At 42.7% G+C, this 20,130-nt stretch overlaps 2 protein-coding genes across 3 annotated transcripts in view; one reads left to right on the top strand and one right to left on the bottom strand.

The window, feature by feature from the left end:
• Window positions 1–20,130, top strand: part of znf469 (zinc finger protein 469) — a 259,292-nt gene that overhangs the window by 84,708 nt on the left and 154,454 nt on the right. The gene's annotated exons all lie outside the window — the stretch shown is intronic.
• The window catches only part of LOC308314508 (mitochondrial fission 1 protein-like), a gene marked incomplete at both ends in the record, with an annotated part of 97,901 nt that continues 94,506 nt past the window's right edge, over window positions 16,736–20,130 (bottom strand). The window contains 2 exons of the mRNA XM_080762139.1: window positions 16,736–16,739; window positions 17,032–17,349. Coding sequence (XP_080618265.1) covers window positions 16,736–16,739; window positions 17,032–17,349 — 322 coding nt within the window. The remainder of the gene's footprint in view (window positions 16,740–17,031; window positions 17,350–20,130) is intronic.

The following is a 20,130-nucleotide window of genomic DNA, read 5'->3' as shown; positions in this document are numbered from 1 at the left end:
TGTGATGTTAGAGCAGATTTAGAATTAAATGGTTTTAAGAGACAAGGAAGGAGAGTCAACAACAGTGATGAATAAAAATATCAGATGTTTATTAAGTATTATATTTGACTTTGACAGCTCTCACATTCTTAATTTATTGTAGCATGTCAGCAGAGCCTTCATCCAAAGTGCTTTACTTTGTGCTCATTCCGTGTGTGTGACTTTGTTAGTACTGTATATGTGTTGCCAAGTGGCCTACGCCTAAATTCCCTGTCACTACAGCAAGCTTGTGAGCGTCACTTTCATCTAATAGATTTGTGGAAGTGGATTACTAGAGAGCAATGGCAGCTTGTCTGCAAAAAAAATCAGTATATCACATAGCAACACCAAAAACTAAATGATAACAAAATATTTTAAAGGACCTATAACATAAAACTCAACTTTTTAAATTTCTTTTGTGTTTTTGGGGCTCCCATGTGTGTTTTCTATCCCCACAAATAACCAATTTTGAACAATCAGGCCTTCATGTCATATGGGTGTTTTAATGGAAATTGCTCTCAGAAACAGCTCGACTGATTTTGGCCTCATCGTGATGTCATCAATGTCACCCTACTTTGTATAATTCCTCCTTTTCTTCAGTCTTCAGTTGCAAATTTGCATTTCCACTTTGTTTACAATGTCCACCATTGTTGATTTTCCAAGCTGGCATGGAATGGAAACAAGCCTGGTTTTATCTAGCATGAGTATTATAATGACTCAAATATTAAATAATCTGCATATCAGCACCCTCTCCACCTCAGGACATTGTGGTATTGCAGCTAAAACTGCTTTCAAAGTCCAGAAAGAATTGACAAGGACTGGTTATATCAGAGTGGTGATTGAGGCTCAAACCATTAGAAATAACTTTGAGGGACATAGACAATATGATTATTAAATATTAAAAGCAGTTTTAAAATGCATGTTATTTGCGCTTTAAAGAAAGTGTTGCCCATAAGTCGGTCTCCTGGTGGCGTTCAAAAAGGCAGAATTGAAAAATGCAGGCCAGACGTTTTTCCTTGGGCTGTAGGGAGTGTGCATACTAAGTTTTATGCAAATCGGTGCAGTTATACAGTATGTGCCATTTCTTCCTCAGCCTAATGGGATTATGTGTGCACAGTTCGGACACTGTGTTGATGATTTGCGGCATTTTGTACAAAACGGGCCACTTCTGAAAACTTTGGAAGCCAATCTTAGCCAATCAGGATGGAGTATGAAAAATCTGAAAGACCCGTTTTGTGTGATGGCTATAGAGAGACTGTGTACAAATGTGCGTGATGTTTGGAAAGAAATATGTACTGTAGGTGTACTGTCAAAAAAAATGTTTTGCAAAAAGCGGTCTCCTGGTGGCGCTATAACAGGCCAATGTGAAAATATGGGGCAGAGGTTCAGCTCTGGCGTCCAGGGAGTGTGTGCAGAGTGTGGCTGCAATCAAGGCCATTGCTACATGTATCGATTCATTTCACATTTACAATGCGCATTTAAAAAGTGGATTCCGATTAATTTTGCATTTACTATTTCATAATTTTGTACTATTCCCTGCATTCTCACCTATGGCAGAGGAAACCATTTGAGGCACCCACCTGCTCATTGGGAGCAGTTACGGGTTAAGTGTCTTGCTGAAGGACACTTCAACACGCAGCCAGGAGGAGCCGAGAATCGAACCAGGAGCCTTCTGGCTCTGAAGGTACTCTGTATACCTCCTGAGCCAGGAGGTATCTGATTCTGATTTTGATTACACTGCAAACGCTATGATAATTGTCTAAGTATGTAGGCCTAAGTGTACCATAAAGGAAGGAAAATCTGAAAATGCAGTATTTATTGTCATTGTTTAGCACACTTAACTCAGAACACAAGCACACAAATAGTATGTTCTATTCTGTAACACGGTATATGTTGGTGCATGTTGTGTATGCATGTTGCATCCTCAATCTTTGAGTGGTGCAACCACTCCCTTACGGAGCTATGTGTGTGGGTGGGTGGCTGGGTATGAGCACGAAAACAACATGGTTGTTTTCCACCACCTGTGCGCAACCTAACGCACACACAAACACACACGCACATATTAACTGTATATACTGTACACACATACTGTACAGTACCTTTTACAATGATGTACTGTACCTTATACAGTACATCATTCAACATCTTGTCAAAACCACATCTACAGTATAGGTGTATTAGTACTACTACTACTTGAGGTCATGACTAATACATTAATGGTATGCATTCACATAAGCACAGGGCTGTTTGCATCTGCCCATGATGTCTGCATGCTCTCTTCCATCTGCCCATGATGTCTGCATGCTCTCTTCCATCTGCCCATGATGTCTGCATGCTCTCTTCCATCTGCCCATGATGTCTGCATGCTCTCTTCCATCTGCCCATGATGTCTGCATGCTCTCTCGGGTGTCTCTTAATGTGCATCTGCCCATGATGTCTGCATGCTCTCTTCCATCTGCCCATGATGTCTGCATGCTCTCTTCCATCTGCCCATGATGTCTGCATGCTCTCTCGGGTGTCTCTTAATGTGCATCTGCCCATGATGTCTGCATGCTCTCTTCCATCTGCCCATGATGTCTGCATGCTCTCTCATCTGTCCATGATGTCTGCATGCTCTCTTCCATCTGCCCATGATGTCTGCATGCTCTCTTCCATCTGCCCATGATGTCTGCATGCTCTCTTCCATCTGCCCAATGATGTCTGCATGCTCTCTCATCTGCCCAATGATGTCTGCATGCTCTCTCATCTGCCCATGATGTCTGCATGCTTTCTCGGGTGTCTCTTAATGTGTTAATGGTCTTTTTGCCTCTGTCAGGGAAGGAGTAATGAGCCCATTCAGGTGTGTGTAACGCTGCAGCCCTCCCACCTGCTGGAGACTTGCTGGGCCAGGGTCCTGTGGACATACACTGGAACCCTGTGGTACCCTAGGGGTGCCCCGTTGCGTATTCAGGCCTTCCGCAGCAGCCTCGGAGAACCGCAGAGCTCCGTTTGATCAGCGGCCCGCCGACAGAGTTGGCCCCATGTCAAATAGCTTCTGTGTGAGCGCTTTTAATACTGTGCAGGTCATTTTGAGCATCGTGTGTGTATGTACGAGTGCCTGTGCCAACATTTTATTCCTGCACTGCAAAATCCTCAGTGTCCAATTATTTCTGACTGAGAGATCCTTACAGGTCAGACACACAGGATTGTATGCTAGAAAGTGTGTTGAAAAAGGTGTCTGTCTGACTTTTCACCCTGATCCCCAATGTACATATACAGAAAGCTGTATATGTACATATACGGTAAGCTATCGCACGTCCCTGGTTGTGAATGGTGGCGTGTGTGTGTGTGTGTGTGTGTGTGTGTGTGTGTGTGTGTGTGTGTGTGTGTGTGTGTGTGTGTGTGTGTGTGTGTGTGTGTGTGTGTGTGTGTGTGTGTGTGTGTGTGTGTGTGTGTGTGTGTGTGTGTGTGTGTGTGTGTGTGTTCGGGAACGCACTGGCGTTTACAGAAGTCTGTGGCCAGTCCATGCTATTCCTGCCATCAATAATGGCTCTTGTTGCTATTATAGACCTCTGCGTGTGCGCACGCACGCACGCAAATGTTGCATCATGGGACATTGCTAAGTTGAAAGACAGAGAAACATCACTAGAGAGTGATTGATGGTACTGGAACTGGTACTGGGAACTCCAACATGATGTAAACAGAATGATGAGGAGACAAAGAAGAGCTCCATTAGACTGTGAGAACCCCCCGCCAGTCACAACAACAGACAGACAGACAGGCAGACAGAGAGAAAATGATCAATCAGCTTCCAGAAGAACTGGCCAGCTTCATCAAATCTGCTGACTCTATTGGTCCTTGAACCTACAGCACGTTCCAGTGTGCCCCACAATGAGCGGACTGTATGCGCCCAGAGGGTGAGAAAACATTCCTGTTATCAACGGTGGAAAACTCTCCCAGCTGTCATCAAATGGGGGGAAATATTATGGGTCTGTCTGTCGAGCAGCGTGCGTTACCCTGAGACAATCCCACTGTTTATTTTCTGAAACAGTAGAAGTCTAACTCCCACATCACACAGAGCAGATTCTCTCCCCCCTACCTCACTACCCACCCCTTACAGCCGGCCGCGGCATCTTCCTAAATGTTGCCTCCGCACGCACACACACGTGTGTGTGTGTGTGTGTGTGTGTGTGTGTGTGTGCGTGCACAACACACGTGGTGAGGGGTTGGTTTTCACAGGGGGTGTGTATGAGGCAGCGGGAATGGCTTTGAGGATTAGCCCGGGGATCAGGAGATGATGAACATAATTGCAACAACATGGAAATCCTAACTTTAAACCACAAAATTGACAAGATTTGCCGTTGTTTGTTTAGTCTGAACCAGCCGAGGAGTCAGTTACTGTATATGCTTCACATTCTGTCCTTGTAAGCAACAGACCACGTTCACAGGGGAATTGGAAAATAAGTCAGCTGTCAATATTTTCACTTGCTGCTCTTTTCTGTTATTTACAATGTTATGCGTTCGTTTAATTTCTTATTCCCCCTCCCCCACCCCTTTTTCCCCTTTATGCCAAAGGGTTCAATCTGTCTGTTTTCAGAGCATTAGCTTTGTTGTAAACTTAATATACAGTCCTTTGGCTGTTTACTTGACTGATTAACAATATTTAGGATTGGGACATAGACAAAAGTGAGCCTAATCCTAAACCACGCGATCAGTGTGATCATAATAGGCTGCATAATTCCCAAGTTTTCATAGGATTTAGCTTTGTTTGGGTCAACAAGTCAGTAGGCTACTTGAGGTCAATACATCCGGAGGAGTGTGTTCCGCCCTTGGATTGGGAGTGCATAATAGTGGAGGAACAGTGCTTGTGGACGTGCTTTGTTATTGTTATTAATTATAGTTATTGTTATTGGTATCAAATGTTTGACAAATATCTGAAACGCTTCTCTTGTAAGTGCTTTAGCGCTTGTGCTCAATGTCAGACCTGTACAATTTAACACAGTATAAAGTATGCATCAGGCCTCATGTGCACTACGGATCTCTCTGGTACAATCAAAACAAAAATGACCTGTCTGCTCCTCCATGGCATGCACACATGGAAAACATTGGGTCACACTAGCAATCCCCTCACACACACACACACACACACACACACACACACGCACACACACACTAGCGCGCACACGCATGCACGCACGCACGCACACACACACACACACACACACACACACACACACACACACACACACACACACACACACACACACACAGACGTAAACACACACAGGAAAGGAGAGAGTGAGAGTGAGAGGTATAAACGGAGCTTCCAGATTGCTATCCATCCCAGAATCTCAGGTTACGGGAGCACATTTTCCAGAGCAACATTCTCATCTTAGTTTTTCCCCTTCTCTATCACTGCTTTGCTATCCAGAGTCTCGTTGCGTCTTTCCACTTAGCCCAGAAGGTTACTAGCGGTCAGCTTCTTTTCACAGTGTGATGCTGGTATTTATCCTGTTTTAATTTGTGTACATACTGTATATCACCTTCAACAATCTATACTTTGCATCGCCACCAAACCTTAGTCTTTATATACTTACTGTAATGTAGTACCCATGTTTCTCGCTAAGCTCCTAAAGGTTTTACGGTATGTGGAGGCCTCCGTCAACCTGACGAGACGAGGAGTCTGTAATGGCCAGTGTTGATGCCGTAGATCCTGAGCCTTTATGAGCGTGCTGAAAGCCCTAGGTGGGAGGGGGGGTAGGGGGGTATGTTAGGGTACAGTGAAGGGGCGGCCAGCGGTGGGTCCCACCGGGGCAAGACGTCAGCGGGCCCCTCCTGTGGGTGAGTCGGAGAGAGGGTAATAATGAGCACTGCAGACGGGAGTGCCTTTGAAGCGAGAGGGCGTGACCCCGGGCGGTGGGTTACACACGCCATGAAAAGCACCATTGTCACTGGGAGAGGGTAGTCCTATACTCTGCTGTTAGATGACTAAAGCACATGTCCCTGTTTACAAGGACAGTATCATTCTCATTCTGTGAAGATTTTCTTCTTTTTTTTGTGCCTATTAGTAGTTATTACATGCCCTCTACTGTATGTATATGCTGAGTTCTGTACCTCACATTTCATGAACCTGTAGGGGTGGGGGGCAGCTTAACCACTGAAGCCCTATATTTCCAAAACACTGACAATTTAGCGTGGCAAAAATATTTGCCTATGATGTGCACAAAATAGGAACCCCAGGCTGAAAGTGATTTATTGGACTATAATTTCACAACTGAAGGTAGTCCAATGAGAAAATATTGCATAAGAATGATTTTATGAACGCAATCAATTTGGGGGTTATGAAAATAAAACATCAATCAAGGGCCATTGAGTAATAGTGAACTTTTCGGCCGAATAGTGACTTTTCGGCCTTGACCATGAGGGTCCACGTCTCTGAGCCGTAGAGTAGGACTGACTCAGTTGTTGAGGGACATAGTGAGAGCATAGAGCCTAGGTGTACCACATAGGCTCTGGTGCCTGACAGCAAGCCCCAGGTTCAAGTCCCAGGCCTGATGGACCTTTGGTGCATGACATCCCTGACTCTCCCTCCCTGTTCCCTCTCTCTCTACACTGTGGACTATTAAAACAAAGGCAGAAAGATATCCAAAAAATAATGAAATGACAGGAGCTGCCGGTTGCCAGCCTCACCATTACGTAAGCATTCTTTGAACTGCCAAAGGCAATCTGTTTTGTTTTCTGTTTTGGTGCCTTTGTGTCCATATCAATCCAGTGAGTTGTACCGCATCATCTGCAGCAACCATGTTTTGTGGTGCAGTTTCATTATTGTTTGACATGAGTGAGCTTATGCTCAGTTTGGAGAGCCTGAGTGGGTTACATGCAGTGTTGGGGTAACAGTGTTAGAAATAACGCTGTTATACAGTATAACGAGAATACTTTTTGGGGTAACGGGCAATTTAGTAGTTACTTATCAGTTACTGATGTGACCCTGTTTATTTTGTTGGCAAGATTTTAAAAAGAAAATACTCCCGATTCCTCCTCCTTTTTTTATTTCTAACTTCTAACAGCACAGAGTACAGTTAAGCACTTGGTCCAAAAGCATAGCACAGAAGAAAGACCTCGCGGTCTTGTTTCCATTCGTTTTTTTGGCACAATGGCAACGGCGTTACATAACAACAACCTGTCATATTTTCTTATACAACATGAAAGCACGCAAAAATGTCGCATGTACGTATATAAATATTAAATATGGCTGCCTGCATCATACCATGGTCGACCCTTTGTTACAATCGCAAGCTTTTCTTAAAAAGTCCTTCCTTCTCGAAAAAGGCTTTGACTGTAAATCCACTACTAAATCTGTTTCTTCTCCTCCTTCAGTCGTTTTCCGCGTTTGTTTGTGAGTTAAATCTGTTAATTTAGCTAGCTCAGTCAACCCATAGATGGGAACTCGCACAGAAAGTTCGAAACAGCAGTTATCTTTTCTCAATGGACAATATTTTCCCCCAGCGATGGGATACAAGCAAGATGTTAACGTTAACAAAGGCCAGATAGAGTACCCACGGAAGGAGGAGTGAAATCGCCTCATGCGCTTTTGAGCAACTTAATGCAAGTGGATGGGAGGAGGAATCCGGTGCCGTCTCTATTCATATATACTCTAAGGTATATTCTGAAAGCCTCACGGTGGATTTTTACCCGGAGACAAGGAAAAAATCTCATTGGTTAAAAAAAAACAAGCGCTGTTGTACCTGCACAGAATTAACCTCGCCTCACCAGGCTTTCCACCACCTCAGAGGAAAGCCTGGTCTCTGTTTCATTTCGGTATATGATCCGCTCGGGAGCGGATGATATCGTTATGTCATGTTGTAGTATTGTTTTGTAGTCGACAGGCAGGAACAACATACATGAACTTCCTTTTCCCTCAAAACGGAAGAATAACAATAAAAGCTCTCGTAGCCTGCAGCTTTCATTGAGAAAAATCGGTTTGAGGGAAAAGGAAGTTCGGTTTGTTGTTCCTGCCTGTCGACTACAAAACAATACTACAACATGACGTAATGATATCATCCGCTCCCGCCCGGATCATATACCGAAATTAAATGGTGCCCAGGCTAGCACAGAATGGAAGCAGCGTGTCCAGCCTGTCTGAAAGAGAGACGGCAGCGAAATAAATACAATATATTTTCGAAAAATAAATATTTTTTATAAAATTGTCTGCATCAGGCAAGTGCAGGGCCAGCAGAGAAGGCCTTGCTGGCCCTGACGGCACACCACTGAGGGGCGTGATAAATTATAATGCGTGTCACTCCCCCATCTCTCTCCCCATTTTCTGTCAGCCTACTGTCTGTCCCTCTATAAAAAAATATAAAATAAAGGCGGGAGCTGCAAAAAAAAGGTTAATGGTTATTATGTAACCAACTTCGAAAATGGTTTAATTGTCGGGTAATGTAAAAGTAATCCAAAAGTATTCTAACAAGTTAATTTTCTCAGCGGGTAATCTTGTAACGGGATTATTTTTAATGGCAGTAATCCAGTAACCTAACGAAGTTACTTTAAAAGTAACTTTACCCAACACTGGTTATATGGCAGGTGTCCATTCAACACAAGCTATCTTTTTATCCCGAGGGGTTGAATGGCAAAATAACAAATAAGTGCTCAAGGCAAGAATTGCCTCTGTGAGTGACCTTTACTTACCCACAAGCTTTGGCTGTGGTGCTCAGTGAGATTAGATTAAGCCATGTCAAATAAGGCAGTGATTCTATTCATGTTTTTTGTGTTGGCACTTATTTGCCTCATTGGAGTAATTAGGCAAATAAATGTTGCATTATTAATGTACTTCAATTAGTGGCAGAAGCCATAGTAACTGCTTTGTAGCGAGGTTGCTCGCCTATCTGAAAACTGTTATAAGTGCTATTTTGATTGATTATTTATTTCTTTTTGTGTCCTGCACTCAAAGTGCCCAGCCCTCATGGGTTCATAAGACACCATTTCACATTTGCGTTTACAGCATGTTTATATTATATTCATAATACATTTTATTACAGCCCAGAGTAATACAGAGTACTCTGTCTTCTCTACCAAGCTTGACAAATAAAATCTGCCACAACAAAAGTCCCTTTGGCAAAACATATCTCCATTCATAATAATTTAAATCCCCACAAATAGAGGACATCTTGTTAACCAGAATTTATCTTATGTCATCATATTTAGGGCAATAAAACTAAAAGTGAACCTCGTTTTCAATTTCACCAAGCTCACAGAACAAGCAATATCTCTCTTCTTCTGGAGTGGCATTAAACCTGCCAGTCTCCAGTGCTAATGGTAATGTTCCTGACCGTATTTATGCACAGAGAGATCGTTGTCTTTTGTTTATACTTCAGATACAGTACAGTTCTATGGTGTAACTGTCCTTTATGAGGCAGTAGATTCACAGCTTAGGTCCCTACACCAGTTTTCTTTATATCTGGAGAACATTATATTTCTAATTTGATGAACATCACATTGTAATTTATTTTGAAAAATAAAAAACAATTCATTAGAATAAAATAAACAGTTCATTTATCCAAGGGCCAGGCCTTAATCTTCGGGCATGTTGAGAACTCTAGTTTTCTACGGCTGCACTAAACTAACTTTGGGGCCTGTCTAGAGTTTGAATGAACAGGTATCAGTCAAAAGGGAGACAAATATATATAGGTACTGTAGGTAGGTATCAGTCGAAAAGGAAGGACGGGTGGGGAAGAATCAACATATGGAATGTAAGAACAGGCCAGCTCCATATATGGAGGGGATGCACACGCAGATCAGACACACCAACGGACCGACATGCGGAATCATCGGTCGGACATGCAGTCGAACATGCACTGCTCCGTGCTGACGGGTAGGATCGAAGGGTTTGAGGTTTGAGGTCAGATGTAGAGTTGCTGGCCAGCTCCATATATGCAGATCTGATCCAGTCTTCTCCATTTATGGCTATCCAGGGTTTGATGAGGTCAGTGTCGTGATCTTTTGAGGTTTTGCAGGTTTTCATAATCTGCGACCTATGGTTGCAATTCATTTATAGGCATATGTATTTTGCCAACACAAACATTAAATGCCATTGACAATAAATGGAGAATTTACGTCATATGTGGACTAATTGGTTGAGCCTCAATTAGCTGAGGCAGAGGCTGGAAATAGCACAGGTGAAAGGAGTTGGCCTCATTAGGCCCACTGGCAGAGCCTGACCAGAGCCTTTTGTGGTTCTGGAGAACCGTGGGTCTGACCGACTCGATACCTGGCACTGCACTCCCTGTGGGGGTGTGGAACGCGTGTGTCGAATGTGAAGTCGATGGGTCAAGCGGTTATCGAGTTAAGTGCAGTACACACATGCACACACGTACGTACGCATGCATGCACGCACGCACGCAGAGATGTGGCGCATTTATAGTAGGATGCCATATGTGTCTGAGCAAAATAATGATGATGTACAATGAACGGGTGTGATTTTTTAAATTATTATAATGTTTCCCTCTCCTACCTAATCATTTCACCCCTCCCGTTGCCCCTGACACCTCCTGATGCCCCGTAGCCCCCACTTTGTAAGAGTTTTCGCTGTCTGGGAATTGCTCAGTTATGCACTTGCTCTAACCGTTGCAAACAGGTACTGTACACACAACATCCCCTATCACAACTAGAACCATAGCTCCATCAGTGTGAACTTCAGCTGGGGAGGACAGGCCTCCGAAATTCAGGAGAAAAAAGACTTATTACTCCTCCTTTCACATACTGTAGCTTATAGAATGTCCCCTCTCTAATTTGAAGGCCCAGGGGCAGAAACCTGAGGCAGGTTTGGACCTGATTCTTCTTTTCCCATATTCCCTCTTTCCCCCATTCTTAGCTCTTCCATTCCCCCCTGTCCCTTCCTGTTTCTGTCTTTGAGCCGCCACATGCAGCTGACTCGTTGCAGGACTCCGGCTGCACACCTTGGCCTTCCATTCATCGTAATTCTTCCACTGTTCAACGTCTTTTTTGACTGCGCCAAAACAGCCACTGCCCGTCTCTTGTGTTCACAGCCAGCGTCTCAACGGTAGCCATGTGTCCTGAATTGCACTCTGAGGCTCTGGACACGTGCACACACACACACACACACACACACACGCACGCACGCACGCACGCACGCACGCATGTACAGTATGTATATGCCGTACCGTGGGACACACTTAGAGTTACAAGGATGGAATCATCTCGGGTTGTTAAAGTGATGGTCTCTTACAGCCAATAACAGGAAAGGATCCCACAGTGCTTAAAGAGGAGGTAGGGTTCATTAACTTCATGTCCCATCCCTTCTCTTGTCAACTCTCTTTAGGAAAAACGATGTTTCTCACAGCCGCCCGCCGTCAGACTTAATGGCAAATGTATTCCCCTTTGGCTCGGTACAACCAATCGTTAATGCCCTTTTAAAAGAGAGAGAATGTATACTTAGCAACGCTGTTGGTCGCGCGTGTGTTTGTTTTCACAGCGGTAAGTGAATGAAACTTGTGATAGGGCTTTTTAATCAGGCGGCAGGCTGAGGTCAGAGGAGGGCATGCCGGAGAGATGGGAGATCAAATGCTGTTTGTTTACATTTTCTTTCGATGGATCCTGGCACAGGCCCACGCCTAATGCTTGAGACGAATTACTTAATTAAGATTGCATATGTTGATGCTCAGAGCTGGTGTGTGTTTTCGTCTGTCCTTGGGAGTTATTATGTCCATATGTTCTGGATTACTTTCTGTCGGGGAGGAGACGGGAAGACTTTAATGGGTCGACACCAGAGGCACATTTACCTGACTTTTAACAGCCCCCTTCTTTTACATGCCCGGCTCAGGAAATCATTTGGGGAATCTATTGTAATTATCTTCACCATTGCCCTGCCAGCCAGGTATGAGATAATGCTCTTTAGGTAGTTAAGCTATAGCATGTCATCATCTTCTGTATGTGCAGTAGGGTGCCGTTTTAGTAGTACACTAACCCATTTAGCTGACTTTACTTTTACGACCAGAGATGGACAATTTACAGGCATCATTTATTGGAAAAACAGCTTTTTTGAGTTAAGTGATGTACATGAGACTAGTGTTCTATGGGGCCATGGTGCAGCAGACCAAAGAAAAAGCATGAATTATGCATCATTGAAATTTGCGTTCAGAATAATACACACACAGTGACTGTTCCACCCCTATTCCAGTAAATGTACTGGGAGGTTGTGATGACTCATATTCAAGCCTTGATTTGCTTGAGATGCTGTCCCGTGGGCAGAGTTCTGTCTGTTCATCTATAGTGAGCTACCGTAGCTACACAGTAGATTAGCTACTGTACACAGTAAAATGTATCCATTTGTAACTCTGACGTGCAGTCCTCAAGCCAGACAACTCTTCTCCAGAGTCTGTAACTGTGCCTCGCTAAGTTGTGACAGGAAGCTGTCTGTTTGTCATTTCAATTCCCCAAATCACTTGTGATGGAAATTCAAAAATATATTTAAAAATGTAATGTCCATTTCTGCCAGGCAGCTACAGTAGTAGATTCAAATAATTTGATTTCCAAAAGGACCTATTTAGGCAACTGCAAAGGTGAAAACTGTGTGTGTGTGTGTGTGTGTGTGTGTGTGTGTGTGTGTGTGTGTGTGTGTGTGTGTGTGTGTGTGTGTGTGTGTGTGTGTGTGTGTGTGTGTGTGTGTGTGTGTGTGTGTGTGTGTGTGTGTGTGTGTGTGTGTGTGTGTGTGTGTGTGTGTGTGTGTGTGTGTGTGTGTGTGTGTGTGTGTGTGTGTGTGTGTGTGTGTGTGTGCGTGCATGCGTGCATGTTAGGCGGAGGCATTGGAAATTATGAGAGCCACCAGTGTGTCACGACAGACTGCACCGAGAACTGTATTAACACTACAGTGTGGATTTCTCAGATTCCTATAATCCTTCAATTACAACAAGCATGAATGAAATTTCTGAAGTCTTTTGAAAAAAGTAAAATTTAGTTTTTGTCATATTTTAGTCATCTGAAATGCTTTAGTGTTGCCATGCCATGTGAATTTAGTTACACTACACAAGCACACATCCATATTTGTGCTATGGTGAATATACACACTGTACAGTAGTGTGTACACAAGCAGAGAGGCCTTAATTTTCGCTCTAAAACGGAATGTTCTATATTTGTCATGTAGAATATCGTTGCACATTTACAGTACTGTATGTTACATATTCATACATGCACACATAAAAGTAATGATCAATCTTGATTTTGAATCACCTCCATTGTATCAAAAACATTTAAATCGTGTGATTTTTAAGGAACGATGGGGAAACCTTTTTTTTTAATCAAATATGATATATTTTTTAAATAAAACTCTTATTCACACCATTAAAATATGATGTCAGTTTTTCTCCTTTCTTTCCATTTATTCCAGTATTTAAAAGTTTGAATTCCTAGTTATTAGCGCCTTTTTAATGTCAATATGAATTTATCATCTCAAGGACTCTGTGAGCCCAAGTCTTTGGGACCGCAGCCACTCGGAAAATGGCACCACGTGCCACAGAAAATACAGCATATCAAAAAGAAACGGAGACTCTTGTTTTCTTTTTAATTCCTCTCTCATTCCTTCATTTCTCTTTTACTCCATTGCTTTCCAGGCTATTTTTTTATTTTTTATTTTTTGTTTCTGGCCATACTGTAGCTTGCTTTCTAACTGGAACAGATGTTGTGCTTGGATTGCAGTGCCATTGTTCTGTGTGACAGCAACGGTGTGTGTGTGTGTGTGTGTGTGTGTGTGTGTGTGTGTGTGTGTGTGTGTGTGTGTGTGTGTGTGTGTGTGTGTGTGTGTGTGTGTGTGTGTGTGTGTGTGTGTGTGTGTGTGTGTGTGTGTGTGTGTGTGTGTGTGTGTGTGTGTGTGTGTGTGTGTGTGTGTGTGTGTGTGTGTGTGTGTGTGTGTGTGTGTGTGCGTGCGTGCGTGCGTGCGTGCGTGCGTGCGTGTGTGTGTGTGTGCTAGCACATTCAGCGGCTGTGGTTGGAGTGAGTCTTCTTCCCCACATTTTCCCCAGTAAAATCAACGGGCAGAGGTACAGTAGGTAGCAGCCCACCCTGCCCCATCTCCTCCCACAGTGTGCTGTGGATGTGTAGGGCTGTGGACATAATCACCACCTGCCTGCGTGGTTGTGTGTGTGTGTGTGTGTGTGTGTGTGTGTGTGTTGTATAATCAGGAGGTAATAGTCAGTTGAATGTTTGATCATCGCCATATCTGGCATACAGATGTTTCCTTGATAGCAAATTTGCACAGCTATTCGTCTCATCTGCCCTCTCCCAAAAGAGAATACATGTTTCAAAGGAATGCAAGTCAACATTCATTATTGATCAATTGCATGTTTTCATGTGGTCACTGGAAGAAGAAAGCAAAAGCAAGCACTCAGTTGAGTAATTCCACGTCATAACGTAACGGGTGCACGGTTCTGGATACGAGCACTCACGTTGTATCCTATAGGATTCTTGTTTTATTTTGTTCCCCCCAGCTGCAAACAACAGTGTGGACGTTTCGGCCCAAGGGCCTTCAAGTCAAAGTCAAAGTCATACGCGTTACCGCAGTGAAATTTGTTCTCTGCATTTGACCCATCTCTTGGAGCAGTGAGGCGCAGCGGTGAGCTGCAACCGTGCCGCGCTCGGGAATCATTTGATTAGTAGATTTGACCCCCAATCCAACCCTTTGATGCTGAGTGCCAAGCAGGGAGGCATTGGGTCCCATTTTTTAATTCAGTCTTTGGTATATGACCCGGCTGGGGATCGAACCCCGACCTCCCAGTTTCAGGGCGGACACTCTAACCACAAGGCCACTGTCCTCAGCATAAATCTAAATAATACTGCGTAGGTGTCACTTGTAATGATAGACCTGCACAGATCAGGTTTTGTTTATAGAGCTTCCAATATGGATCTTACTTAATACACACCGTATATTAATACTTTTATGTTTGTGTTATTTTTTTGTTTACTTTTTCTTGTCTTAAATAAAACAAGCCTCCTGTTGGAATATAATATGTAACAGAAAATAATGATATTGTATGATGTAAACATATGTATTTCGTGGTGCACCCGGACCGCTTTGTGAGTGGCACCCAGGTCCTCTCTAAGTGACACCTACAGTACGCAGTATTATTTAGATTTACGCTGAGGAAGGCCCTTGGACCGAAACATCCACACTGTTGTTGTTTGCTGCTGGGGGGGAACAAAATAAAACAAGAATCCTATAGGATACAACGTGAGTGCTCGTATTCATACAGTTCATGTGGTCGCTGCCCATGTGACCACATGTAGATGTTTGATCTGTTAATGATTCAGCCTTGTATCATATTATCGCAGATACATTTCTTCTCTTGTGAAATAATACAGGGGTGAGGGGAACTGTTTTATATTTTCCTCCATTCCTGAGCCAGCCTCTTCTATTTTTAGGATTTTCAGAGTAGAGGGGCTTGGCTCCAATACAGTGAGCCACTATAATTCTGCTATATTGTGGAAATACGGTAGCATTTGAAATATTGCTTGAGAACAAGAGGTTGCATACAGTGGCCGTACAGTGGATTGAGAACATTGGAAGAGCTGCTGTATGTAGTCACATTGTACATACAAAGTACAGGAAAATGTACATTTAACAGTATGTCAGTACGAATAATTTACATTAAGAGGCGGCAGGCTGTGATGCATTATCCATCGTATAATGCACTAAAAATACCACACAGACTATACAGTATACTGTATACCATGCAATGTTTACGAAGACTTTACTGTATGAGGCTCTGTATTGTAAACCGACGATAAACCCTAAAGATATGGTCACACAGTGAGGAAGTTAATCAGTTTTGTTGATATTCCAAAATGTCAGCCTTTGGGGTGCTCGTAGGGGAAAGATTCCTCACCACCACAGCCTGTGGGGTGCTCGTAGGGGAAAGGTTCCTCACCACCACCCAGGTGAATGGGCAAAATGACTAGACTGGGGAAAAAAGAACAAGATGTGGATCTCTGTGGCCAGTCTATGATGCTGGTCATCTATGACTGCATATTTGGGTGGAGGCTGCCCATAAGATGTCCCAATAAGCTGAAAAATAAGATGTCCAAATAAGCTGAAAAATATTTCTTTAGTTGTGTGGAGGCTGCCCATAAGATGTCCCAATAAGCTGAACAATATAGTGTGAGGACTCACACTCATAGCATGGCACCATGTAGGCAACATTTGAGCTCAAATAGACCGCCATTCCCTCCTTAAAGGCAACCTGGCTCGCCAGTCGCCAGTTATTAGCCCATAAACATTATATGTTCAGTATCAATGGCATCATCAGTATACGTAATCTGTGGCCAGATGTGGACAACATCTCTAAGTATAACACAAATTGAACGGGGTTCTTAGCCTAGTGTCAGTGTAGTACACACAACAAATATGGCATTAATTGGTCTAGCAGTTTGCAAGATTAGCTCCCTCTTCTAGACGGCTAGCAACTTTCAGAACCACGTGTTAACGACAGCATGGTTGACATATCCATTACATATAACTCCAAATTTGGGCAAAGTTAAAAGCATGCAGAGTTACTTCCTCCTTGAGGAATATGGCACTTATCTATCTCTCCATGGGCTTGTGGCATTAACTCCAGACAGACACCTATGGCTTTAGCCTCCAATAGAACCACACTGTAGAAGTGTAGTCGTGTACTATAGTAGCCTGCTGGCTGCTGTGTTTGACATTTGATGATGATCTCCCCTTTTGCCTTCACCTGGAGGAGACGGTGAGAAAACAGAAACAGAATTTGTCAGAAAATACCTTTCATTCTTTAATTGGTAAATACATTATAGGAGCTGAAATAAAACCTTAATATTTACCCAACAACATGTAACATGTATGAAAAAGGTAATTCTTTGAAATTCTCTGCACAAAGGAACCCATAAACCGACAAAGCCTTCTCAACGATTTAATTTGTTATGGAAAGCAATGGTCAATTCATCAGTCTTTCCAGGAAGAGGAAAGCTCAGCCAGCCAAACTCCATCTCTATCACTTTGTAGCTCACTTTGCCACAGCGAAGGTGACGAGGCTTGCTAGTCCAGCCACGGCGAGGCCAATTGCCCCGACGATCGCCATGCCAAACAAGCCGTCGTTCATCAACGCCTTGTTTACGAGTTTCTCCATGTCCAAAGCCTGCTTGTTCTCTGGCTCGCTCCTCAGCAGGGCCCTGATGAACCTCAAGGCCTTTTGGTACTCGTTTAATTTGTAGTAGGCCACCGATAGATAGAAGAGGATGTACCTGTGGTCACCCTTTATTGCTTTCTGATCTTCTTTAGCATCCAACAGGACTATTCCTTTCTTGATGTCATCTGTGTTGTTGCTCCTAATGAGACACCATGCATATTGAAACCTTGTTTCTTTGGACACATACCCTTTCGTCTTCTCATCGTCATATTTCTTTTCAAATTTTGAAAGATATCCAGGATCTATCGGATCACCTATGATAACTTGCATTTTGGCACAAAGAGTTTGTAAAACACCTTGCTGGTGATACAGTGTATATATACAGTAGGCCTATGCCTTGGGGATGACGTAATACTGACCTGGCAAACGGCGTGGTTCCATAATCCCCAAAATCATATTGATGATTAATTGATTGGTTGATGTTTTGGCATGCCCATACTGTATAACAAAAATCACACCGGTGTGAAATGAGGGGCGCCCTTGTCATCGTAGCGAATCGTTAGCGAATCGATCGACAGCTCCGTTTCAGTCCCAGCACAGTTTCAGATGTTTAATTTACGTCATATTTAGCGGAATGAACAGTTCTTATCACCATAAATCATCATGAATCATCCCCTACTCTCCAATCAGAATGCCTGTTGCCTGTTATTGGTTAATTCTGGCCAATCAGAATGCCTGTTGCCTGTGATTGGTTAGCTGATTTGCTCGTTTACATTTGCCGTAAACAAAATGTAGCACTTTTATGACATCAATCATGCCCAAATATGGCGAGATGGCAGCATGACATTTACTACACACTATGCATGATTTGATTTTAGGCAAAGCCTCGTATTGCAAAAATTGCTCTTACAGAGCCAATGCTTTAATGGTAATAAAGGCATGTGCATTTAGCTTTTATAATTTCAATGTAGCGCATCGATGATGTCATATTAATGACATCAGTAATCTCCAAATTTGGGCACGGTTTCAATGTGATCCAAGCCACATTGATTTATGAAATTAACATTAAATATTTCAAAACATATGTCACTCATTCTTGAGATGAGGGACAAAAGTGGAAAAAACATGTCCCACACATAAGAGCCTTATTTTATGTAAAAAATAAATTAATTCATAAAAATAAAAGCACTTGCAAAGTTAAGTGTAATACAGTTGTGTATTATTATGCCCTTAATTTCATTATAATTGTTTTCATATTCCATCTGAATTAGTTAAAAGCAGGCCCTGTACCCAAAAAGGCCTGTATTTAGCCTGTCCCCAGCAAGTGGCCACAATTTCAAACTGCCAAAAAAGTGTCTAATACTGTCACAATCACATAAATATACATACTAAATTAAAGTAGATTGTCAACAACATAGCAAATAATATACACAGTTAATTTTAATTTATATTTTCTATTAAATATCTCATATCAAATGTTCGTCCCACGTCTCCGTCAACTCCGTCAGGTTTTTTTAAAAGTCTTAAATTAATCAGAAAATATTGTCGACAGATTTAGCCTGAAGACTCCTTTTCCAAGTCCCATTTATATTTGTTGCAACAGTGGAGTACCTGGTCTGACAAGCATTCAATTGTTTGATATTTTAAACAAACAATGTTGATAACAATGTGGTCACAGCTTTTACATGTCAACTCCGTCAGGACATTATTATGATCTTTGTTAAGAATTCCAAAATAATGTTTATTATTTTAGTTTAGGGGTTAGGTTTAGCTAACAAAATTAAGCAAAAACAAAATGGCTACATTGTACTAAAGAGGGTTAAGATGAAAACAAATGCCATTTTGTCAACTCCGTCAGACGTCAACTCCGTCAGATTTTGTGTCTGACGGAGTTGACGTGTATCTGACGGAGTTGACAAAAGTGTTCCTAAAACAATAAAATTATTGTTTTTGAATAATGGGCAGTATTCTAATTTGGCACACAGTTAGAGCATGCCTTAAGGAACATTTTTGGCTATGGGGCCATCACAGATTTGTCTCGTGGTGACCATGGCAGCCATATTACAAAAGAGCCGCCACCTGATGTTATTTTACAATAACTCAAGTTCTACACCACCTAGGATCTTGATTCTGGTGACTAAGACCTCATTTTCAAGGATGAGGGATACAGTGGTACAATTTAGACTTTCCCTGTGACCATGGCAGCCATTTTTCAAAATGGCCGCCACCTGCTGTTATTTTACAATAACTCAAGTTCTACACCACCTAGGATCTTGATTCTGGTGACTAATCATACATTTTCAAGGATGTGGGGTACATTGGTAATATTTAGATTTGTCCTGTGACCATAGCAGCCATTTTTTTTTCAAAATGGCCGCCACCTGCTGTTATTTTACAATAACTCAAGTTTTAGACCACCTAGGATCTTGATTTTGGCGACTAATCATACATTTTAAAAGATGAGAAATACAGTGGTACTATTTAGATTTGTCCTGTGACCATGGCAGCCATTGTTTTTCAAAATGACCACCAACCTGCTGTTATTTTACCAATAACTCAAGTTTTAGACCACCAAGGATCTTGATTCTGGCGACTAATCATTACATTTTCAAGGATGAACTTTCTCTGGGAGAGGTAAGGGCTTATTTCAGGTGCAGGTTGAGTTTCTACTGACAGGACATTAAAAGGAGGTGGGCTTTCTGGCCTTTGACTTGCCCCTTTCAGGTACAGATGCACAGTTTGACTTCACTGGCCACTGCAGGGAACTGTGGGGGAGAAACTTTGGTCTCTTGACACCCCGATTAGGTTCAGGGTTTTTTTTGGTGGAGACTTGCCTTTCATGACATCTTTGCTGCAGCAGTTGATCTCCTTACTGCCAGTGGTGGCACACTCTGGGTCTCTGGGGCATTGTATCTTGGTGGCCTCCTGCCAGTGTTTCTCCATCCTTCTCCTGAGCTCTGTGTTCTGGGGCTCTGTTATA

The sequence above is a fragment of the Protomyctophum bolini genome (assembly GCF_963924005.1).
Source record: "Protomyctophum bolini genome assembly, chromosome: 4".
Lineage (NCBI taxonomy): Eukaryota > Metazoa > Chordata > Actinopteri > Myctophiformes > Myctophidae > Protomyctophum > Protomyctophum bolini.
Note: the sequence above shows the minus strand (reverse complement) of the source record. Positions and strands in the feature narration are given on the sequence as shown.